Source organism: Helicoverpa zea, chromosome 18, assembly GCF_022581195.2.
Source record: "Helicoverpa zea isolate HzStark_Cry1AcR chromosome 18, ilHelZeax1.1, whole genome shotgun sequence".
Classification (NCBI taxonomy): domain Eukaryota; kingdom Metazoa; phylum Arthropoda; class Insecta; order Lepidoptera; family Noctuidae; genus Helicoverpa; species Helicoverpa zea.
This window is the reverse complement of record NC_061469.1, coordinates 2,903,019-2,928,330: the sequence shown is the minus strand read 5'-3', so window position 1 is coordinate 2,928,330 and position 25,312 is coordinate 2,903,019. Positions and strand designations below refer to the sequence as shown.

The window sequence follows — 25,312 nt, the reverse complement described above, 5'->3', positions numbered from 1 at the left end:
CGGCGCGGGCGCGGGCGGGGCGGGGTCGGGCTTGAGGGTGATGGCGACGGGCTCGCCGGGGGCGGGCGGCGCGGGGTCGGGCGGGCGGCGCGGCGGCTCGGGGCGGGGCGAGGCGCGGCGTCACGCGCGGGACTCGGTCCACTGGTCGGAGTCGTCGGAGTCGGAGTCGGCGCCGGAGCTGGTGTCGCTGAGCTCGACGGCGACGCGCCGCGCGAGGATGGAGGCCACGTCCAGGAACACGGGCGCGCCGCGCAGTGTGTCGTACCGCCCCGTGTTCTCGTCGCATCTCTTCTCGACCTTACGCAGTTTTATGCCTGAAAAATAAATTCATTATAACGTTGAACATAAACGAAAATCACAACAAAATTACATAAACGTCAAAATTGATATGTTTCACATGGTGATTAACAAATCACCATGAATAACAAACAAGAGTAACAACTCTTTCATAAAAAAAAAACTTAACAGGTTTCTATTAAACTTTAAAAGATACATTATGAACATAGCACATAAGCTAAGTATTTTAAGGTGTGGAACGCAGTTCCCATAGCTAGATGCGAAGTAGGAGACTTACCATCGCGGATAGCCTTGAGCAGATCGGACCGTGGATCTGGTTGCGGGTCGGGCGTGGGGCGGGGCGGCTTGAGCGCCTCCGCCCCCCGCAGCAGCGCGCCGGGCGATGGGGGGCGGGGCCGGTCCTCCGCCGGCGGCGGCGGGGGCGGCGCGGGCGGCGCGGCGGGCGGCAGGGGCGCGGCGGGCGGGGCGGGCACGCCCAGCGCGGTCAGCCCGTCCGGCTGCTCCGACGACATCATACCTGGGAAACGACCTTCGCTCAGTCGAACATTTTCTTAAACTTTAGAATATTGTTACTATATTGGCATATGGTGGTTTGTTTTTGTTTTTTGTCAATTTCTCTTACCACTGGTATCGGATAGTCGATAAATTTAAAAAAAATTATGTCATAAAAAAGTTTTTTGGTTACGTAAAAACAGAAATACATAAATGCTCTAGCACAATTTATATATTTTGCTATGTTATGTTACCTATAACGGCGTGCATGTGGTCGAGATGTGCGTCGAGCGCGGTGCGGTGCGGGGGGGAGGCGCCGTTCATCATGGGCGGAGACACCGTGCCCTCGGGCGGCGGCGGAGGCGGCGGTAGCGCTGACCTGAAATATAAGCAGAGCAGTTGTTAACTACTTCTGAATAATACGTAATACGTTTATGTTATGTAGGACCAGCTTCTGTTTCGGATGGCACGTTAATCTATAAATAAAATAAATAAATAAACTGTAGGTCCCGGTTGTCATTGAACACCCTTGACAGTCGTTATGGGTAGTCAGAAGCCTGACACCAGTCTAACCAAGGGGTACTTGATTGCCCGGGTAACTCAATACCTGGTTGGGGAGGTCAGATAGGGCATTCGCTCCTGGTACTCAGCCGCATCCGGTTAGCCTAGAAATTGACCCCAACATACTTGGGAAAATGCTCGGAAGATGAAGGAACAGGGGCTGAGATTTGCGATTGCTATGCAACTAAGATTCAATAACGACTCAATTACGATTGAAGCGTAATTCCACTATTTTTTCTTTTCAATAAACGTTTCTTCTGTGCTTCAATAAAGAAATCATATTGTCCACAAATAATTTACGATTGCAATATGATTGTAAAACAGACTACCCTACAGACCAAATGGTAGAACAATGGCACATCAATCGAATGCCATTGGAATTCGATGTCTTATTTTAGTAGCAGATTGCACGATAAGGTTAAAACTGCTATTGCGATTAGATTGCTATACAATTTTGTCATATTATTACATTAGCAGAATCGGGGCCTAGCTTCTGACGAGAACGGAAGGTACGAGTATTTCGGTAGGCACGTATTATACCTAGTGGGTGTATGTACGGGCGGCGGCGAGGCGGCGTGTGTGGGCGCGGGCGGCGCGGGCGGCGGCACGGAGGGGCGCTGGCGGCGCGGGGTGCCGGCGCCGCTGCCGCCGTAGATCGGCTCGCCACCCACCGAACCGTACGGGCTTTCTTCTGCTACCATTACTGTGGGAAAAACATGTATGTAGTTGTAAAAACAGTATTTTAACATCCATCCCAAAATCCCATTATACCTATGAAATACAGTAGAACCCATTCATTACGATTCCGTCTATATTGAAGCTCATATAAAATTCTTTATAAAAAGTCGGATATAATGACTTCGCCTATAATCGCTTATTGTACCTATATATGACCGGCTGACCTGCATAGTGATGTAAAATGAAAAAAAAAAACGATTTGTATTTTTTCACTTTATTGAAAAAAAACATAACTTGGCATCGTTGTTTTTTTTCTAATTTGGTTTTTTTTCTAGCCTAAGTTTTAGTTCAATTTTCAAAATTTTCCTTGTATTGAGTTAATATCAATGAATGTTGCCAATATTTTTATGAAATTTTGGTACTGTTTTATCAGAAAAGTACCGTAGATTCAAGAATAAACCTAAGACTCTATTATGTAATCTTTAACGGTAAAAGCCCTAACAATTTTAGAGTTATTATACTCTTGAAAAAAACAAGGCCCAGAAAAAAAAACTGTTTTTTATCAGGTTTTTTTTTCAAGGATTTTTTTTCACATTAGAAAAAAAAACTGTTTTTTTGCAACACTAGACCTGCATCCTACCTTCAACAATAATCGGGAGATTCATGCGATAACCGACGACTTGTTTAATTCAGAGAAAAATTTACAAACATGTGTACTTATTGCATATTATTTCTATTTATCTCTCTTATGTTCTTGTGAAAAATGAGATTTTTTATTTTTTACTATATGCTTTGCATGACATCCGCTTAGTAAGTATGACGTTTTTGTAAAGTCCCTTCGATGTCATTATAAACGGATTCAACTGTATAAGTACAATTAATACAATAATCTTACCATGTCCATTACCAGTTATCCTGGGCTGTCTGTTCTGCGTGTTCTCAATCTCGATGGAGTTGGGCCGCGCCGGCTGTACTGAAGGCGGCCGGTTCTGTGACGCTCTGTAGCCGCCGTCCGATACGTTCGTCGCTGTAACAAAAGTATTTGTTAGTTTTATGTATGAAAATAAGGAAATAGGGGGATGAAAGATACCTAATTGATACATTTGGAAGTGCGCATTATTATATAACTTTGGTACAGTTCTCCCCAAACTTTTTGTCGTCACGGAACATTGTTCGAGCCACTCAGCACTTATGTATCAACTGGTGGGGGGGAAGGGGTATATGAACACATTACACACATGTTCATGGAATAAGTTGCAGAACGACCTCAAGTTTTACAAGAACTGTACTCAGCTGCATCGCCTGGAAGCCGACCTTACTGAAGCTGGTAAACAAAGAGGCTAGTCAGATAACTTACTCTGATACACGGGGTCAGGCTTGTACTGTGGCTCGATGTTGTAGTGGCGCAGCTGGCTGGGCGCCATGATGTGCTCGCCGCGCGTGACGGCGGCCTCCTTGAGGCGGTCGCGCGTGGAGTGCTAGTCAGATAACTTACTCTGATACACGGGGTCAGGCTTGTACTGTGGCTCGATGTTGTAGTGGCGCAGCTGGCTGGGCGCCATGATGTGCTCGCCGCGCGTGACGGCGGCCTCCTTGAGGCGGTCGCGCGTGGAGTGCTAGTCAGATAACTTACTCTGATACACGGGGTCAGGCTTGTACTGTGGCTCGATGTTGTAGTGGCGCAGCTGGCTGGGCGCCATGATGTGCTCGCCGCGCGTGACGGCGGCCTCCTTGAGGCGGTCGCGCGTGGAGTGCTAGTCAGATAACTTACTCTGATACACGGGGTCAGGCTTGTACTGTGGCTCGATGTTGTAGTGGCGCAGCTGGCTGGGCGCCATGATGTGCTCGCCGCGCGTGACGGCGGCCTCCTTGAGGCGGTCGCGCGTGGAGTGCTAGTCAGATAACTTACTCTGATACACGGGGTCAGGCTTGTACTGTGGCTCGATGTTGTAGTGGCGCAGCTGGCTGGGCGCCATGATGTGCTCGCCGCGCGTGACGGCGGCCTCCTTGAGGCGGTCGCGCGTGGAGTGCTAGTCAGATAACTTACTCTGATACACGGGGTCAGGCTTGTACTGTGGCTCGATGTTGTAGTGGCGCAGCTGGCTGGGCGCCATGATGTGCTCGCCGCGCGTGACGGCGGCCTCCTTGAGGCGGTCGCGCGTGGAGTGCTAGTCAGATAACTTACTCTGATACACGGGGTCAGGCTTGTACTGTGGCTCGATGTTGTAGTGGCGCAGCTGGCTGGGCGCCATGATGTGCTCGCCGCGCGTGACGGCGGCCTCCTTGAGGCGGTCGCGCGTGGAGTGCTAGTCAGATAACTTACTCTGATACACGGGGTCAGGCTTGTACTGTGGCTCGATGTTGTAGTGGCGCAGCTGGCTGGGCGCCATGATGTGCTCGCCGCGCGTGACGGCGGCCTCCTTGAGGCGGTCGCGCGTGGAGTGCTAGTCAGATAACTTACTCTGATACACGGGGTCAGGCTTGTACTGTGGCTCGATGTTGTAGTGGCGCAGCTGGCTGGGCGCCATGATGTGCTCGCCGCGCGTGACGGCGGCCTCCTTGAGGCGGTCGCGCGTGGAGTGCTAGTCAGATAACTTACTCTGATACACGGGGTCAGGCTTGTACTGTGGCTCGATGTTGTAGTGGCGCAGCTGGCTGGGCGCCATGATGTGCTCGCCGCGCGTGACGGCGGCCTCCTTGAGGCGGTCGCGCGTGGAGTGCGGCGGCCGCACGCGCCGGGCGCCGCGGCTCTCTGCGCTGCCGGGGCCGCGGGTTTGACGCATCTGGTACAGAAAAATAAGGTAAATAACATGTAAAAGAAAATATTTTTTTCAGTCACATTAGACGAACATTTATGCCTGTATTTCATTGGATGGCAAAATATTTACATGACTCCTCCCGCATTTAATGCAAGAGATCGTTAACTGTTACTGACTCTTGCCATGTAGATCGAACTCAATATACCATAGCGAGCTCCTATTAATATTCTCATATGTTTACGAAGATAAATTTTAGGAACGAAAATTGGGTATTGAGAAATTCAGAAAACAGGGGCTGTACGAGTTACACTCGACATAATTACGAAACCGAGTGAAACGCACGCGTCATCATTTCTATAATTTGTTACAATATAAAAAATAAGTAATTGCGTTCAGTTCGTTTTCGGTCATCAAGTACACCGCGCGTTCTCACCCTTCATACATCTCTCATCAATATCAAGTAATTGTAATCAAGTAGGAGAATACAGTCATTTCAAACTATGTATATCAAGACTTTTAATATCAAGTGCTTCTTCTTCTTTCGAGTCGATGACATGTCATATGAGACTACACTATGTCAGCCCAATATTCCGCCACAGCGAGAGCACGGCCGGATGCGCTCATTAAGTCCTCCCGCGAGCAGGTTTCAGGGCACAGTGGACATGCGGTTAGGTGGGACATCGTCTGCACGGCAGCCCCGCACTCGCACCCAAGGTCCGCCCCGCCCGCGAAACCCCACCTGGATCGATTATCTTTGCTCCGGCCTACCTGTGTTCGGAGTCTGTTTAAAGACTGCCAGACTCTTCTCGGGAGATCGTGTCCAGGAGGGAGACTTTCTAAGAGCGGGACAAACGGGGAGGGCAGTAAACTCCTCGATCGCCAAAGATCCCGTCTGGCACGAGAGGCCTCACCATCGACAGGAACAACGGTTTTGTAGAAACCCCTGCGGCTTTTAAGCCGTTGTGGCACAGAGGTGTAATTGTGCATGGGGTGTCGTTGGTCTGTTTCGAGTTTGGCTCTCTCGATGCCAGAGGCTACGCTTCTGCGAACATATGGTGGTACAATGCCGGCCAGTGGGTGCAGCATTTGTAACGGGGTCGGCTTGAGGCAGCCAGTTATAATGCGGCACGTTTCGTTCAGTGCTACATCCACCTGCCCAGCGTGAACGGAACGACAAGTGCTAGGATATCAAGAGACGATAATCCTACAGGGGCAGTTAGTCAATAAATTTAATATTCAATCTCACCTTCTTCCCCCGATCATGCTGAATCCTCTCAGTATCCTGCAGCATCTCCCGTCTCCACAACTCGAAGAAGTAATCAGGATCGGTATAGAACTTTCTGGCATCTCTGCCGTCGTCTCTGAACTCGTTGAGCATTTCCAATGGAGGGGGTCGGTCGCATCGCGCGTACGTCGACAGCATGGCCGAGGGCATTGAGTTGCGGGAAAATAGTTGCTGTTGGAACGACCGCGCTGAACGGAAAGCCTTGCGCATTTGTATGTCTTGTAGTGATACTGGAAGATGAAAGGGATTGGGTTAGTATACCGTACAATTTTTTTTGGAGAGTTTGGAGTTAATCCTATTAAAAACAAAAATATAAGTTTGTATATTTGATCCCCAATCACGCTTTAAAATCCATTCGTCATCGCAGATTCTTCATTGAAGTCATAGTAATCAAAACTTATTTCAATAAAAGATTGGTTAAGTTTAGAATCTCTTTTCTTTGTAAACACCCTGTACCATTATTGATAAATGATATAGAAAAGTCATTCAGAGAAAAGTAACTTATATTCTCCTACACAGAAGGCCGTGGTCAGGCGAGCAAAGACGAAAAAACGGTATTTCTTCAAGAAGTCTCTATAGGTAACTGACCTTCCTCAACACCAGAGTCGAGCTGCGTGACCTTGATAGCCAGCCTGTCTATCCGGGCCTGCAGCACGTTCGTCCGCTCCGCCAAGTTCGTCGCCTCCCGCGTCAACTCGCCGAACATATCCTCAGCATGTTTCGATAGGGATGATAATTGCCTGTGAAAATTAGAAAGAAGAATTTTATTAGAAGAAATATATAAAGCTAATGAGCATAACTCTTTATATCCAGTCTTTTTTTTAATCAGAGCTTGATACAACGTTTATCGAGGGATGCTATAGGCTACTTTTTTCTCAGTGCGCGGATTAGTTCTACCAGGGCCTGGAGAAATCGCGGGCACCGGCTTGTTTAATTAATATGTACGTCCGAAATACGTAGGTGAGACTATTTTAGCTGTTTTGCTGCGCACAACCATTTTTTGCAACTTATTTCGGATGCAGCGTACTTATGTTTTTGCGGTTGGAATAAAAACTGCTATAAGTATGTTCATGCAGTTTGGTTCATTAATAGACTATGGTCATATTTCTATAATTCGAATAAACTAATTTTTAATTTTGCCTCACATCTGGGACAAAACGTAATCACGTAATGTAATTTAATTAAGAACCTTAAGCTCCTATTAAAATATAATCTGCGGTAACCTTCGTACGCAAAATGAAGCTGAAAAAGCGAACGTCAAACACCTTTTTCAAGCTTATAGATTATTTGACGTAACTGCAAACGGAAAATACGTGGTACATATTATTGAGGACGTAATCCTAGTGGTTAGCTCTATAAATAGATCGCAAATCATTCGTCATTGACATTATATGTTATATTAATTGTTGTTCATACCTGCACGGTTGAGCTTGGTCTTAAGATTTGTATAAAAGAAGGAGGTATATGTAGCTAAGTTCTTGCTAGAGATAGGAATTTGACATTTCCTACTCGTATAAAGCCGATGGCAAAATAATATATACTTAGTGTGTCTTTAATGAGCAAAACAACAGATATGTATGTAAGTTATTGAAATCCGCAGTTAATGTTCATCAAAGTCACAAAGGAAGCAAATTAGATAAAATAAAATTACACAAAATCAGGTGTTCAACAGACGTCGCTTGTAAACAGGAAAAAACTTTCTCTGTGTCTTTGTATTTTCCGTCTCTATTAATACAAGATAAAAGCACAGTATAGGGATCATGGCAAATCAAAATGGACCAATTAATGTATCCCGCCATCCCATAGTTGCGACCTAAAACTGGGAAGCCCCATGATTCAAGGTTAAAAACCCGATTCCGGAAATACTAATCGGGTTGTTCACCAGATGTAGCCGATGTTACTGACACAAGCGCATCAGATAATTGAGTCAGCTGACTTTATTGTACACTTCCTTTTAGTCACAATTTGGTACATTTTTCGTGTCAATCTGTGTCTTCAATAAAACTTCGCTGAATTAGCTCATTGATACATTCCTTCTTTGTTTGAGTCCTATGCTCAAATTGTGACCAATCTAAATTAAAGATTATTTTATCATCACCTCACGTCACATCAAACTAATATTTATAAAAGCGAAAGTTGACGAGTGCGTGTACTTTGTTACACCTTTAGGCGGAGACTACTGAAAGAATTTTGTTAAAACTTGGCTGTAACGTAGCTTATGCACCAGAATACAGCCGCATATAGGCTACTTTTTATCCCGCTTACGAGAAGAAGTTTCCTTAGGACGCAGGAGGAATGATTCTCTACTTCTTTTTTGAGATCAACATACTCCATATTACCTGACAGTGTTAGCGAGCGTCCCATTAGTGACGGCCTCGAGCTCCGAGGGCACCTGGAGCCGCTCGGGCACCGTGCCGCGGGACACGTGCACGGGCTCCACGCAGCGCTTCGGCAGCGGCATGGCTGCGGCGCGGCTCTGCTACCTCGTGTACATCACTGGAAATAAAGAAACAATTTATAAATATTGTAGAAATCGCGAATTCATTTAGGTAAGTCCATGGGGCTTTAGTAGTAGATAGAGGTCAAGTAAGCAGAATTGGTCTTCAACTGCAGTAGGTGTTTGGTTTGACTGGAGGAGAAAGGCATGAAAAAAGGGAATCTGAAGATGGGAATTGTGTGAGAGCATGCTATTTTCCCATTCAGTAAACTTGTTTTGAGCAAATAGATACCAAAACACACTAACTTGGATTTAACTCCTTTAATATAACCTCAACTTTCCGGGCGCAGTAAACAATCAATTCCTCATGTAACATAATGGAAAATAAAATAGATGTTTTCCTCTACAAGAGTTATTACTACTGATACTATTGGTTAATTGATATCATAATTGGTAAAACAGGTTACAGGTATATTAATTGCGTAGAAAACTAAGGACGCGAAAAAAATGATTTACGTGTAAAAATAGCCTTGAAATTGTAGGCCAAATATGCGTGTGTATAAAATATTATGTTCTACAGTATGCTCAGTTTATAGCCCATACTATAACCAACACTTCGAACTTATGCCAGTTATATTGCAAATGACCCGTTTCCTCATTTATATCTTGCGATTCCCGTTACACGACGACAAAACATGATACCTTTGATTGCTATATACATTGCTCGAATACATCGCAAACGCATGTTTTCAAGAACATTAAATTTTAATTATCACCTTATTTGCAGTTAACTGTAGCAACACACTTATATTTTGAAAGCAAAATATTGCGAGTATCGATATATTTTTGTTACCTCTTCACTCTCAAATGGATGTAAAGATGAGGTTTCTATTGATAGTCTGGAATCCAGACTCTGATTACCTAATACATAGGCTACGTAATTTTTATCGACAAACCGCGGACGGAAGTTTGTACCATATAAAGGACGGCCATACGTGATGCTAGTGTGAAAATTCCGGCTTTTTTCAACTTTCAGCCATTTGTTCCTAGTAATTAAACGTTATTAAATTATCCGCGCGTTTACACTGCGTGACGGCTGCGTGCGGCTATCGTGGAAGTGGGAATTGGGTTTTAGTTCCGTTAGTGGTTTCACTGGTAACTCATTAACTTATTACTGGCAACATTGGCTTTCAAGATCATGGTCACAATACATTAGGTACTCTGTATTTCAGAAAGTAAGGCAAACCTGCAAATAGAATCGGTTGGTTTTGAGGTGGGAGTCGTATACAATGAAGGTAAATCAAAACTATTGAAAATATGGTAGAGATTATCAAAATAGCAGTTGGAGCACCTACTCTTAACTTCTGCAGTACAAAACCAGTCTCAAGCAAAATTGAAGCCAACGGCTGCAAATATATCTTTGAGACAAGATCTTGATGTATTTTCTTTACCCTGAGCCTAAGCCTGGCCTGGTTTCAAGGATCCAATCAGCAAATCGTATCAAACCAAGCCTAATCAAAAGTAACACAGCAATACGACCTTTAACCGTACACGATAATATTCGTGACTATAGATTACGAGAAATCGATTTGGTTACTCAAATACTACAATTCGTTTTACAAAAGGGAACGAAAATACTCGGTAACAAAGCAAAGATAGATTAAAGATAAATTAAGACAATATTGTGAATTCGATAGTAACTACACACATGGCCTTTATTATCGCAGCTAAAAACGATGGCTTTTCTGAGAACTGTATCTAGGCTATATTTTATAGCTGTAGTGTTTAAACTGCCGTTGGTATCGTCCGAGAGGATCGCCAAACAACATAATAATTAGGAGCTTCAAAAGGTTTATAATACTTATATGATCGTACAGGTGAACAAGGTTAATTCGTGCCTATTCACGTGTGAAAATCCCTTAATCGGCGTTCACGTCACCGCCGAAGGGACCACGCATGCCGAAAATAGCCAAGTGGCAGTTTGTACCTTTTATCCGGACTATATTTAGGACGGTATGATGTAAGTGCTATAGAGGCGAAAATTGAAATTGTCACATCTGTGACAGAGGTCAAGCACCTTGTAGAGCAGGGAGAATGATTTGTATCTCTCACTGCCGACTTTGGTCTGCATAATATTATAAAAGAATTATTTAGCAATAGTTGATCCGGTTTCTTAAAAAAAAGTTGAGAAGATTACAATAACTTGAAAGAATTTCATTATTCTCAATCCAATGCAGACAATAACAGCTGATAAAGCAAAGAAATACATTTACAATTAATTAGTAACAAAACCGAGATTCTATCACAAAGACACGCTTCAATTACCAATACGTGATTAGCAGACGTTTCATCAGCACGACACGCGATAAATAAAGTAATAGAAAAAAAACCTACAAAGATTTATACTTATAGCATTTAAGAATTCTGAAGCCATTCCTATTACTTATACCGCAGAACCAGAGGTAAAAGGGTACCAGAGTGAAAGGAGGAATCCTGTCAATGCAATTAAAGTCGGTTCCGGTAGATATTCTCGCGCCATAATGGAATGCTTTTAAAGGTAAGGCATAGAGGCATAGGACTGTATCTAGACGTCTGTAGGTATGCTAGCATTACTGGTAGCGTATGTTTATCTTGTATTACAGACTGCCAGACATGTCTTTCACGGCCACTTTCACCCAAATGATAGTCTTTCCGAAATTCCCGCATTGCAGAAGCTGCATTTTCGCAGATGAATTTCACAAATCTAGACTATAACAACAAAGATACTGAGTCATTTTGAGTATAATTGGATGTTACAGCATCGATTATGCCTCCTGAACAAAGGTTTGCATCAAGACTACTGGCATTAAATGAATGGCAGAATGGCTTCGTTACGAAATGTCAGCGGCGTGCGCCGTGCCGAATCAAAACAATATAGAACCAAACGGTATGTGGCAATGCAGATTTAAATCATAATGCTAACTGTTATTGCTGTTAATGCTCCAACTGTAACAGTATAATAATATGTTGTAGTGTATCCAGGAGACGCACTACACGAGATTGACGGAGATTGATATTCATCACCATCACCACGGATACCTGCTTGTTTGTGGGTATCGATTTGAAATTCTAATTAATAAACTGAATAATTAAAACCAAAATACATCTCTCACTCATTTGCATTTCGAAAGTGGCTTCACAAATTCAAATTGCAAGCAAAAATTTCGACATCATTTGTCCAAAACTTCATCAACTTCGTCAGATGAATCTTCAAATGACCTGTTATCGCCTCTATGTTCAGTGCTCGTGTAATACAAACTTCCCACGTTTACTATGATACAATAGTAGTAATTAGTCACATTAGCAATTAGATCACAATGACTGCAGCGATTACAGCAATCGTACTATTTGTTCCGTTATTCCAGTTTCGTGAATCACAGGGCAACTGTTATTTTTGAACATATTACAATTTATTTTAATTTCATATCATTAGAAGTGGAACATAGTAAGACTTGAAGTCGAACCCAAGCAACATAGTAAGAAGGATAGGCTAGGCAGATGATAGTCATTCGGAGTGGATTAAGAAGCTGCTAAGCTATTGATCTTCCAATACGATTTCAGAAATACATTCATTTAATTTTTATCCCTGTAAGCCTAGTGATAATGTTTGACTTCCTAACAAGGCTTTAAAAATTGAAAACCTTGTTATAAATAACTAATGTTACCTAGGTAACTTCATTACTTTATGTTTATGATTATTACTTCCCTATTCAATAACCGATCGTTAGATCATTCGTTTGATAGTTTATTTATAACAGTTATGAAATTATTTAGGTAATAGAAATAATTGATTAAGCAGTCGTCATGAAAGCCTTTCGATTGACCATGAAAGTGAATTAAATAGAACGATAAAGCTTGGGAGCAATGGTAGGCAAACTAATAATATTACTAACTTTAGGTCTGAGAAACATACTGGAAGACCAAATATACACGTTTAACTTACCTGAACTTGAAGAAGCAAAGGAAGAAGAAGAAGGAACAATTTCCGAAGATTTCTCAAAAAAACTTAAGAAACACACAGTCATTGATTGAAATAGAATTCCGAATGATTTGATAAACGCACGAATTGGAACTAAGCAATACGCAGTTCTACGTGATTTAACTATGAAAAAAAAAACGCGATAAATCACGCTGATGATCGATAAAAAGTCATTTTAAAATGCACGCAAGAACATTATCTATGCTTAGACTTAGAACATCAGCATGCAATAGTTGCATTCTCAACTTGGTTATGCCTATCATACTAGGATTGACATCATCGCTCCTTGAAGATGTTACGTCATAAGCATCAGGATTTTCAACCTTAAACACAAATACTATTACGAACTTAATTGCTAGACGCGTAATCTGATAGCGTAGATTTAAACTAACTAGGCAGTTGATACCCTTATCAGGCGAACGCTAAATTGGTTAGCGTGTACATTTCTCCAAAATTGTTAGGTCAAGTCAATGACCTTTATTTAGTGGAGTGGTATATAATGAATGTTGGCAATTTAGGACTAAATAACATGGGTATGTACCATCCATCAATTAAGTTCGTTCCTAGGAGAGTCCTGTTTTATCCGTATTTAGGTCACTGGTCATCTTTTGTGCGTCACTAGATTGTTAATTTTGGGTCTCCCATGCCAATACTCAAAGCTGATCAATTAATTTATACATAAACCATGTCGGATTATTTTGATTCATGGTGTATATTCACGGATACTAATTAGAAATGAAGTACTATTTGCTCATAGCTAAGAGCATCACTTAGTAGAAGAGTCTGTAATGTCTAACTAAACAAATAGGCTTGAGAAGCAGTCCTACCGGTCCCGTAACTAGCCACACGGTAATCGCGTACGTTTGAATTAGCTTCACCATCACGGAGGAAGGAAAGATGAGCAGAGATGCTATAAAGCTGGTAGGTCAGGATCTTCTAGGTCAACCACGTAAGGTGGGCGTAATCAAAAAGATCAGTTCAGGTGACCTAACCAGGCATTCGGATTCCTTGAAACATTTGCTAAAGATTGGCCGTGATTGATTGGTGCTTTTTTTTAATGTGCGGTTTCCAAAGAAGGCTACACTACTTTCTCAGAAGATTTTACACTATGACATCTCCGCACGTCATTTAGTTTTCCAAGTTTAGCATCCACTAATCGCTCTTAGCTGTACCTTCGGTGAGATTTATTTAATACACGCTGTCCCACGCTGGGAACACATAATGTAATGTAGGTAGCAGAAATAATAAATCACACAAGCATAAACACTTCAGACTTAGGTGGAAGTAGTTCTAGGCTATGTGAATATTTGCTTAAATCAGTACTTAACTTTACTTAAGCAAATAGGGCAGCGCAGGAGCCGATTGCTAATCTGCCGCGCCAAATATGTATGTCCGATGCCGCTAACTTTTAAAACTGGTGTTACACAAGATGTGAAATAACTAAATTCTAAGGTAAAAGATAGGGCTTTCAGATTCGTTTTTGGCAACACATTTCGAGACCTGATTTAGGATTATGCCTAGCCTTTTCCCTGGACAGAATCCAGAATATAATTAATAATTACAGCACAAGGTCAAAGATTGGACTTGTCTGTTACTCCTTTAACTAAGTACACATATTTGAATAGTCTATAATCCTGGTTAGCTCATCTTGTACAGTTATGACGTGGTTGCTATATGGTCTGCTAACATATCTTATCATTTGTTTACTAGTATAACATGATTTAATGTTATTTCAATGGTTATTGGAATGTGAACACACCCATGTTAGTATATTGTACTACCAGCTATAAGGCAAATAATTTCGCCGTTTAACTCACATTACCGCTTGCAGCAGAGAAAAGCACAAAATTATGATATTTTAAGTAACATAATAATTATAATAGATAGAGTACTTTCACGTTTAATCAACTTATCAAGCCATTACATAACTAGAACAATACAACAAAACAAAGATCATTATTCGATCAACAACAAATTGATTCATAAGTGTTCACACCAGTTATATTCTGTACATGACGCGTATGTCCTGCGCCCGCGCATGATTAGATTATCCTGCGTTTTGCGAAACTAACGGAACTGACACATTACGTCCGCTAATGGTATTTTTAGGGACATACTGACAGCGAGTTCACAGCTCTACAAGGTCATAGGATTAATGTTTGTTATGCCATCGAAGTTATTAGAATGGTTGTAAACTTTCACCTACTAATCGTCATTTAAACAGAAGATTTTTAGAATAGCGATGTAACACTTCTAAATAGTCACCGTTTCAATGTCGCATAAACGCTACAAAGGATGGTAGCAATCAATTTTCTTATTGTTCTCCAAGTCTTGGAGCTCTTAAGAAAATTGATATCCTTCAGACATTCATTCTAAAAGACCTTTAAAGAAGCATACAAAGACAAGACCATATATTGCAAGACACCTTTAAACAACATATTATACATAGGTAATAATACGTGTCTAGCAGATATTCAATAGGTTACAAATAGTTAAAATGTTAGATCATCAAATACTATTAGGCTAATTGTAGACAATTGTGCAGATACAATAACGCCTGACGTATACATAAATGAAATGAACGAGACGACCAATTTCAACATTGGCGCAATCAAGTACGGCACGTGAAGTCAATTTCAAGAAATAAAAGTGATTGTAGAAATAGGAGACGAATACTTAAGAAGGTTCGGAGCTTGAATACTAACTATTTAATTTATTAATTTGAGCCAAAACTAATCTAATCAGAGAAAGCTACAAATCTCTCCGAATTATTTCATAAGCCTTTCTTCAATCTTGTAAGTTTTGCATTCCTCAAAACTTGAAAACAGCATCTAATACAGTACAATACGAATCGAAAATATTTCAATACAGATTCCAGTGTACCAACACAGTACCAAAGTGACAACGATGATAAAATTTTACGATCACCAACCCTTTGCTAACCGTACAGGAATGATCCAAACAGACGGCATGGCGACATTACACTGGGCACGAGTGCGGGATCAAATTGACATATCCGCTTTCCTAATGCATTCATGAACGGGACACCCGACTGAGGCGGGGATACTCCACACTCGGGCTCCGTGACTGTATTGCAGCCGTTCCCAAATGGGGTTCCGCGGAACCCTGAGGTTCCGTGACAGGCCCTCAGGGGTTCCGTGGAAAATTCAAGATTTCCATATGGTAAATCGTTTCACTTTTGACAATATTATATTATTATTCATTTTTAATTAAATTGTTTTAAATATTGCATTCCAAAATTCCATTTTGGCACCATGTAGGTTGGTACCACTCGGGAGTGTAAGTCTCGTACTTTCGCGACAAGTGGCGGGGGAAGGCCACGGCAGCAGATAATTAAATTCCGTTTTTTAACAAATTGTAGATTAACTTAATCTCTTAATCTTAAGGTCTTCGGCAATCGGCAAAAGTAGGTAGCGAGGCTTATTTCATCGCCAGGATTATACGTTTTCATACATTTGACAGGACGTGAAATGAAACGGCATACGAGTATTTCCAGTGGCTATTTTTACCATGAATGAAAGTGTGACATTATTTCCAATTTTTGCACCTCCGCGAATCCGAAAATTTCGCGCTCGCTTCGCTCGCGACTCCATGTTACGTGTGATGCTTTTATGTAGGTTCGTTTCATTGCTCAAGTATCCAACACAGAAAAAATTTCGCGCTCTTGCGTCGAGTTTTCCTTTGATGTTTATTTATTATTCCTCTGGTTCAGAAAAAGCAATAGCGCTTTCTTCGCTAGCTGCTTATTCATTGGCATTTGCTTTTTTTGTGGATTGTACTTTTTGAGACCTTATTAATTTACAGTGGTTTTGTTTATTTTGTGTAGGTACTTAAACTAAAAAAAATTCGCGCTCGCTTCGCTCGCGATACCGGCTACCACTGAATGTCTTTCAATGCTAGCGGGTGCTTGGAACTTCTTCTTTTAGTTAAAAAAAATCGCGCTCGCTTGCCTCGCACCTGTACAAACCCAATCTATTTCTTTTTGCGTTTACTTTGTCAGTCTTCAAACTGAAAACTATACACATAGGTAATACACAAAGTCAAGGGCGGCTAAATTGTTTTCTGGCCTTTGTGGCAGATAGGTAGCCATGCTACGCCTGAGTATAATGAATATGTCTCTAACCATATAACCATTTGGTGCGCTACCACACGCTACGAGCCGTACCTAAGTGTATTTACGTTTTTAGTTTACTTCTTACTTAAGGTAAGGTTCCGCCGAAAAATGGTGAAACGAAAAGGGTTCCGAAGCCAAAAGAATTCGGGAACCGCTGCTGTATTGCATGGCCCCCGGGATGAGAATAATTCACCTTAGAGTCGAGGCAGACAATTTAAGGATGGTGCACTGCAAAGGTCAAGATCATTCAAGATCGATGCTTTGGATCTTTTTTGTTTGACCTTCTAGCTTAGAAAGACATGTTATGAGAATTGATTATGAGGAGAAATCTCGTGTTTTTGGGTAAATAAAATGTTTATTCAATAGCTACGTAATCAAGTGACCGTATAACACCAGGTTAATAGTGATTAATTTGATTCTAACGTGCAAATACATATTTATAGGCGATTTAATTATCGTAATGTATTAAATCTTACGCAACGAAACGATATTACATATATTATTCAAGATTAAAACTAAGCATCATGTTTAGGTGGCAGTTAATCCTAATGGACAAATACTCCTATAATTCTACCTGATCATGTAATATACAAGTTGCTAATAACGAAGGCCAGCATTATTAGCTTTGCAATAATACCATCGGAAATGCGATTGGAATAATAATGTACAAACTACCGGTAAGAGTCTACCACACCTCGGAAAATACAAAGTTGCTACAATACTTAAACGTAGTAAGTGCCTCCAGTAATTTGAAACTGAAGAACAATGGCGAAGTAATCCACGTAAAGTTTAAAATCTTGTTGAAGATCTCTTACATCACAAAATTTGGGAGTACAAGCTTCTTTGGGCGAAACTTTGAGAGTTAAACACCAATACACGACTTGAACAAGAAGTTGGTATCTCAGACAAGACAGACAGAGCAGAGGCAATACAATAGGTAGGTGCTTAAATGCTTATTGATTTCAATCAAGACCTAAATATATCGAGATCGAGAGATTTTTTGCGCGAATTTGCGCCCGAAGTCCCACCTAATTAGATAATTTGCTCGTTTGCTTTGATAAATACGTAGGAATATCAGATAAAAGTATTCCACCGAGATAGCTGCGACGTTTTCAATTGGATAGTCGTAAAGAAGATTTTAAAGTGGAAACTTAGTACATTCTCACATGTCAAGTATCAACAGCCCTTTTAGAATTTTTCTACAGGACTAAATTATTTTTTTTCTTTATAATCGTAACGATGAGTGTATTAGCATTAGCGCTGAATATTAGCTTGCTTCTTCCTTAAAGTTTACAACACACGATCTCAAAGGATCCTGCTACTATGGCAAGCATGTCTATATACGAAAGCATTCCTTGAGCGCTGCGGTCATAGGGCATTCCCATTGTAATACCAAAACTAGACACATCAAGAGTATTCAAGAGCCATTTTTGCAAAGGAAAACTGATCCCCGATCACGATACCGAACCGGATGAATAATAACTGAAAGCTATCGACCTGAAAACAAGGCAATCAATTTAAAACTGGGCCGTAAAAAACGATTTGCATTATAAAGAATTCAATGGACGATTAAAACTGCAGGCACGATGCATTTTTTACGAACATACTGTAGTTTTCATGCTCATCGGGTATTCTTTCCGCAAAAGATTTATATGAAACGATTAGGCTATCTTTGCTTGCAATTTTTGCGTATCGGATATCTCTCCTTTTGAATAATTATCGACGTGGATAAATTCAGTAATTATGCAGCGTGATCAGAGATCTATCGTAGATTAAGGATTATGTAAGTGTTTTAATTAAAACTAATTATTATATTCAACAGTTGATTTGGCTATACTTTCCAAAGTGTCGGTATTAATCAAATCAAATCATCTTTATTATCAGGCATCAAAGGCCCATAGATAAATACCTTAAAGACTAACATACATATTATATTGTACAAACATTGTTAGTATATAAAAAACTTAAATCTATCTATGTTATCTATGTGTGTGTAGTGTTCCATATTGCACTGCACAAAGCCACTACATTATGACCGCCATCACAAATTATATCAAATCGATTAATCAAAGAGATCTATGCAAGACAGCCTGACAGTCGCTTAACATTTTTAAATAATTAAGTCGAAACTATTCTGTCACAGCGGTCCGATAGAAAATTAACAGTTTAGAGCCACGAACATGCGCACACGCAATGAGACGTTGAGACGACGTGCAAATCCATTGACGTTGACTAATTGACAGTATCGAATTACTGACCAGTTTTCTCTGCACGATTTTGGGTCAGGTGCTGATAAACGCGACTAATATAGGCCTTTCAAGTCTTCCATATTCATTTATATGTCAAAAGAGGAAATGAAAATGATGTATTGGCTTGTTCTGTCATAAATACATGATTAGATGCCGATGCTAATACATATTTTAAGAAACGAGGATGCTCTTTAATTCATTCCACTGTCACTTTCATAAGCGATTACAACTTCCTAGTTATGATGTCATCCGCTAGTTTCTAATCTTCACGAACAGATTAACATAATATCTACGTAATTTTAACTGTCTCATGTTTTCACTCTTAAGATATCATGAAATCTGATATTTATTATAGACAAGAAGTAAATTTAGAACTGCAAATGACTAGTACTATCGGGTTGCAGTTCCGTAGTGTGGCTCGCTTCCTCTATAGCCCCACCCTTAGCGCCATGGCAGTTAGACAAAGCATTATAGCTATTGTCACGCTACAAATAAAGTCGATTGTTGCCAGTAGCATTGTAGATAACATAACCTACTGTGCTATGGCGTGCGTTTGATACCGCTCTGATACGTCACTAACTAGAGCAGCCCGTCTCGTACGATTGCACATTTTAAATCCTGTACAGAGAAATGCAATAAAAACATGTTCTTATTTTTAATTATAATAAGCATATTCATGTATTTGAAATGTAATAAAGTTGAAAGACCAGTGTGTAATTCAGCTAGAAAAAATCATTTGAGATGAACAGCGAAAGTGAATTATCAAATAAGATGAAATTTGGAGTTTTTAATGTATCTGTCTAGCTACCCAATCTAGCATATCAAATATTCAGAGAGAAGGCACCTTACAAACTTTAGTAATATTTGCGTCAGATTTCAGTGCCGCTATGCAGTTTCTGTTCTTACTTCCTCAGACTTTTTATCTATATTTCATTGGCTCTAGCAGCGACGACTGTTCCAGCACAACTATTGTTTCAATGGCATCCTGAGAGCAAATTACGCAAGAAAAACAGTTTTAGGACCATTTAGTAGTATATTTTGCAAAAGGATACCTAACTGTATTGGTAATTTTATTGATCAATTCCATAGTTCCCCAGTTTATTTATGAAATATACAGGAAAAGAATTGCTTTTATTAATTGATTCATAACACTGAATATGCGAAGTAGGTACGTATGTTTCAGTAGTTTCCTCATTTTAAGTTGTTCGCCAAACAATGGGACAAACGATCCTTGCGCGAGACTGATTATGTCTATCCTAAGGCATGATAGAAATAATACTGAAAACAAATGCCGCGAAATGAAATGCACTTCAGGATTTCTGGATCTTTAAAAAAAAACTGACAAAGAATTGGATGCAAGTATATTGTTTACCAAATGGATCTTCGCAAAAACAGAAGTACCTATCTACACATGAGGTACGTATATTAAAATTCCCAGGTTGACATTCTGTCCGGCATTACACGTGTAGGCAGTATTTAAGTAATTAGTCGCAGGTTTACCAACAATAATTGGATTAAGTACTAAGGGAGTAATGAGGCGACGTTAAGATGCAATTAGCTGATTACCCTGATTAGTACACCTAGTAGGAATTTACTAATAGCCTACACATGTACATACATACTCGAAAAAACACCTATTAAAAAGTTGCGGATGAAAAAGAGTCACCATCCATGAATATGCATCTTTTGTAGGGAGACACACCGACTTAGTTATGTGAAACACGTTTCTTAGATCGAACTTCAGACGTACAAAAACTTAAATTGATCGAGAAAAGTTCGTTGACTACGAAACATGTGTGACTAGACTCTGACTTCAATTCCTGTATGCTGGTCGTAAAGCGGCACCAATTAATAACAAACAAATGACGTAATGACTCATGAGCCTGTATAAATGTCACAACTACAAATGGGAATACTTTGAAACAGACAAACTAGGAAAGACTTATGTAATTATGGGTAAGCCTGACATCAATAATATAATCGGACACTAACCCATCCAAGCTTATTAAGCGTATTATTTCCAAACAGTGAAAACAAGCTAGAGTTTGATCTTCTGGATCACAAATAAATTGAGGATTTGTGCCATTTGGTGGTTCAAACAAGTAATCCAGTTAGACCTAACCAGACTCCAAATCATGATAGTAAAAACAGCGAACCAGACAGCATCTGAAATAATCTCATTAAGATTCAGGCCACAGATAATTTAGCACACGTAGAATGTACAAGAAACGTACAATAGCCCAATTAGAAATGTCTAATTGTTGGGTAGTGCAATGTTTCACTCATAATGCAATCTTGAATACTAAATGTACGCTCTTTTATCCAACGATCAGACTTATATAGAGAACATAGCAACACATATCGGTTATAATGATTATGCGTTTACATTGACGACTATTGCATGCCATGTCCAAGTTTTGAGGTTTCCAAAAAGGATTGAGGAAGTTCATATTCTTGTGCAATGTTATGGTATTTCCATCCACGTGGATTGCTAATAGCAGTGGTCAGATTTTGTGCTCCATAGAATCTTGAGCAATTATACATATACAAGTACGAAAAATACACTATTCTAAGTTTTGAATAGATAGATGTATCAGCCTGCTTATTTCGGAGTTGTCACGCCCCACTGCACAGGCACCTTTATTTTATTTAAATGAGATCATTTTACTTGATGGACACGTATCAAATGTAATGGCATGCAGTCGATGGCGCCGACTACTGACAGTTTTGAATGAAGACTTAAGAATATCTGATTCTTAATACCTTACAGAATTATGGGCACTAAGCTTCGAGCTTGATTTGATTGAATCCTTAAATCGAATCCAAAAGATTCCTGAATCAATACTTAATTGAAAAGAGACATTTGTCGTCCTAAGAACTCGTGTAAAGCCGTACATTTCATTCAGTCTTACGGTACGTTAATCGGCGTGCGGCATCGTTTACGATTTCACGCGTCGATGGTGAATAATTTCGACAATAGCGTGATTCTTCTACGATACTGTTACTTGGTCTTTATTGAGTGCAGTGATGCACATCTGAATGATAAATCATCTGTTATATTGCATGGACAGTCTATAACGACAATTATTATTAAAATTAGAAAATTTTCAGTAGCGTCTTTGGTTGCTATAACTCAGCAGATTCCCCGCTTTTCACTGAAAATAGCCTTATTACTTTATCCTCCGCAGCGGTCATTAGCATCTCAGTTACGAGAGCTTATTAAAAAACCTCAAGGCAGTCTCCAAGGGCATTTCTTCGTAACTTTCTAACAAACTAGGTGTCACGTCGTAGGCGTGTCTGCGGAAATCAATAGATCATTGCGGTTGAGTAATGCAGTCTGCAGCCGACTTGTCCTGCGCTGCTCTGTGGATTCTCAGTTATTGGTAGCGAAGTTTGTTTCTTTAAAACGTTTAGTTGAATCTGGAGCAGTGGACATTGCGAGATAGGTTTGCTAACTAGTGGAGTAAATATTACGTACTATCGCATTCCGTGCATTACTTTTATTTACAACATAGTTGATTTCTTTTTAGATGCATTTTATGTCTAGACGAAAACTTATTTGTTAGGAAAAAACATAGAGTAAAACGGAATGTATTTCGTCTGATAGTGGCATTGAAATTGAAATGCTTTTTCAAGGAACAAGTTGGAACCAACCAAATCAAAAATACTCAGGCCCATGTACAGCGACAACAAGAACGTCCCTTTTTCTAAAGTTTATGCTGTCAGTGAACTAGGGCCTGAGAAGAGCCATGTCTTTGATAACTAACAAAGAAAACTACAATTTACATATCAAAATTAGTCATTATACATCAACCTACAAGTTCAACTGTAACTACAACAGATCAACAATGTAAAGCATTACAACTACAATAATATCTTAGTCAACACGGGTCTGCGCGTACGCATCTCAGGCGTCAACGCTTAGCTTCCGTTCCCGAGTCACGTGGTCGCGGGAGGATGTCGACTAGCGCATAATGAGTGCCGTGTGGACTAGCCGCTGGGTTTATTTACATTAATTATGTACAATAAAGGGGAAGGAGTTAGAAAATGTGGTGGTTAAGGTAAAACATGACCTTGCACTGGGACACTGAGTCAATGTTATTAAAAAAATTGAAAGTCTTCATTTTTACTTCTGGACAAGTGTTTAATAGAGTTACTGAAGCCATGGTAACCAATGGTACAGAACCAATTGAACACAGAACAGGTACAGAAAGAAAGTATATGGGTGGATATAAGTATCTGACACTCTCTTCTGCTCTGCACACAGCAAAATTGGAGAACTTTAAATAATTAAAATAAAATTCATCTAATTGGTATTTATATGCTAGCAATCATTTAATGCCAATACATATTAAACTATTGATTATTTCTAATTCAATAATTACATTTGTTACTTGTGCATGTTACACTTAATTTATAAACTCGTTCCCTGCTAATGACTTCAGTAAAATACTCATTAACCAGTCAGGTAGTTGCATGTTTACAGCTAATCAAGAATATGGTAATCAATTGTATAATTAAAATATTCACTATCACTAATAGTTAAATTAGTAGTAACAATGCTGATGGTTTGCAATGGAATAGGTATGATGACATCGGAAATAAGATTTATGTTTGATATTAATTTACTGTGTTCATTTTATAAATCAACTGATTTGAAAGAAGTTGCTATTGCATCCCATATGGGTAACATAAATATTTATTGTGTAAAAAAAATGTTTTGATGCTCAGCAGCAATACCATCTGAAGTCTATTACATGATTGTGGTATTTGTGTGTATTACCTCTAAAACAATGGAAGTAAACCTCCAGAACACTTGGGGTTATTATTGAAACCAATATAAAATATCCCTCATTAGCCGCATCATAAAAGAATATCTGCTCTACCATGATGCAATAAAATGCTGAAAGCTCCCTCAAACACACCCGCTCTTCCAAATTCATACAGAAAAGACTGTGTACAATCAGTTCTTATGACAACCAAACTACAAACAGAAAAATAAACAATAGTGAATTGTCAACAACAACACAGCTGTTAAGCAAAATGCATCAATAACTATATCTACAACTGTTATGCATTAGCCATAGTCACATGTATGAAGGTTGTACTCAAATGTGTCACTGCAAAGGTTTAATGAATTTTAAAACGCTGTCTATTGTAGTTAGATTAGCAGGTGAGAATGCTGTTCAAGTAAACTGGCTTTAAGCCAAAGTTTTCCTTATTTATGTCACTTTTGTTGTGTACTACACATAGTTAGAGGATAATTGTAAAAACATAGCTTAAAAAATACTATAAGCATGGGGTTTTGTTTTATGTGTATGGGAACAATGTTATGTTACCTGGTTGCTATGTGAAGTGCTTGTTCTATTAAATATGGATTTCAATGTATTCTGACTTAATTATTGACAGAAGATTCCTTGCCTAACCTTAACAAACTGTACCTGATAATACCCAAAATGTTTTCTCTCATACTGCTAATAGGAAATCAATAAGAAACTTCAATAGTCCTGTCTATTATGAGAGCAAAATATATTATAATGTAGGTAGGATGTAGGCATGTACCTATAGGCAAGCAGAGATGGAAGTTCTGTGAATCATAACTAAGATGTCTAATAAACATTATGACACTGTTACAATAGTGGGAATGTGCTTTTTACATTATAGTTTTTGATATAGATATTCAACAAGGATTACTATTGTTTATTTTGAATGCACATGATATAAATTAGTGGGAATATGATTATTAATACAGTGCCCCCACGGGATGAACGGATTATACTCACGTAAACCTTATTTGCGGTACAATCGAATCCACATTACATCGGTAATTTGTTTCTACTGATAAAGCCTCAAATTATGTCAAAAACTTAACAAATTAAGCGATGTGATAACATAAGACGTTGCTTACAATTCCTGACTAAGTAAATAGCATCATTAAAAGGCGCGGTGACGATTTATCTAATGATAAACCTTCACTCTTCATCACAACGCCCATTTTAGCGAGCCAATTGCGAATACAAAAAAGTATACATAAATGGCATATAACTCTGCAGAGGGTAATGAGGTAACTCCGGCCAATCTTATGAGAAAGGTGTCGGAACATAAGGAAAGATTACTAAGCTGTAAAACCCCGAAATATTGATATAAAGTACCTACTCACCCTTTCCACCCAATGAAGTCAACAATTATCCGGTGGTATAAACACTGTAATCGCCACTTCTTGATGTTTTACGAGAAAACAATCCCACTACAATATATTTTCCTCACTTTGTAAATAAATAAATGCTAGATATTTCAGCAAATTCACATTCAGACCGCCGCTTTAACCGTGCCACAAAACGAAAATGGCAGCGTTGAATTGAAATGTATAGTATGATCCAACCAAATCTACGAGTCCGCTA

General features: G+C 39.8%; 1 protein-coding gene across 1 annotated transcript; it reads right to left on the bottom strand.

The window, feature by feature from the left end:
• Nucleotides 1–7: 7 nt before the first annotated feature.
• On the bottom strand, nucleotides 8–25,312 carry LOC124638727 (wiskott-Aldrich syndrome protein family member 3). Its single transcript, XM_047175779.1, has 10 exons — nucleotides 25,072–25,312; nucleotides 8,412–8,568; nucleotides 6,661–6,812; nucleotides 6,034–6,302; nucleotides 4,628–4,811; nucleotides 2,924–3,055; nucleotides 1,891–2,053; nucleotides 1,044–1,168; nucleotides 575–814; nucleotides 8–314 (listed from the first exon to the last, which is right to left on the bottom strand). Exons 2-10 carry the CDS (start codon nucleotides 8,531–8,533, stop codon nucleotides 121–123), a joined length of 1,581 nt encoding a protein of 526 aa, XP_047031735.1. The 5' UTR covers nucleotides 8,534–8,568; nucleotides 25,072–25,312; the 3' UTR covers nucleotides 8–120.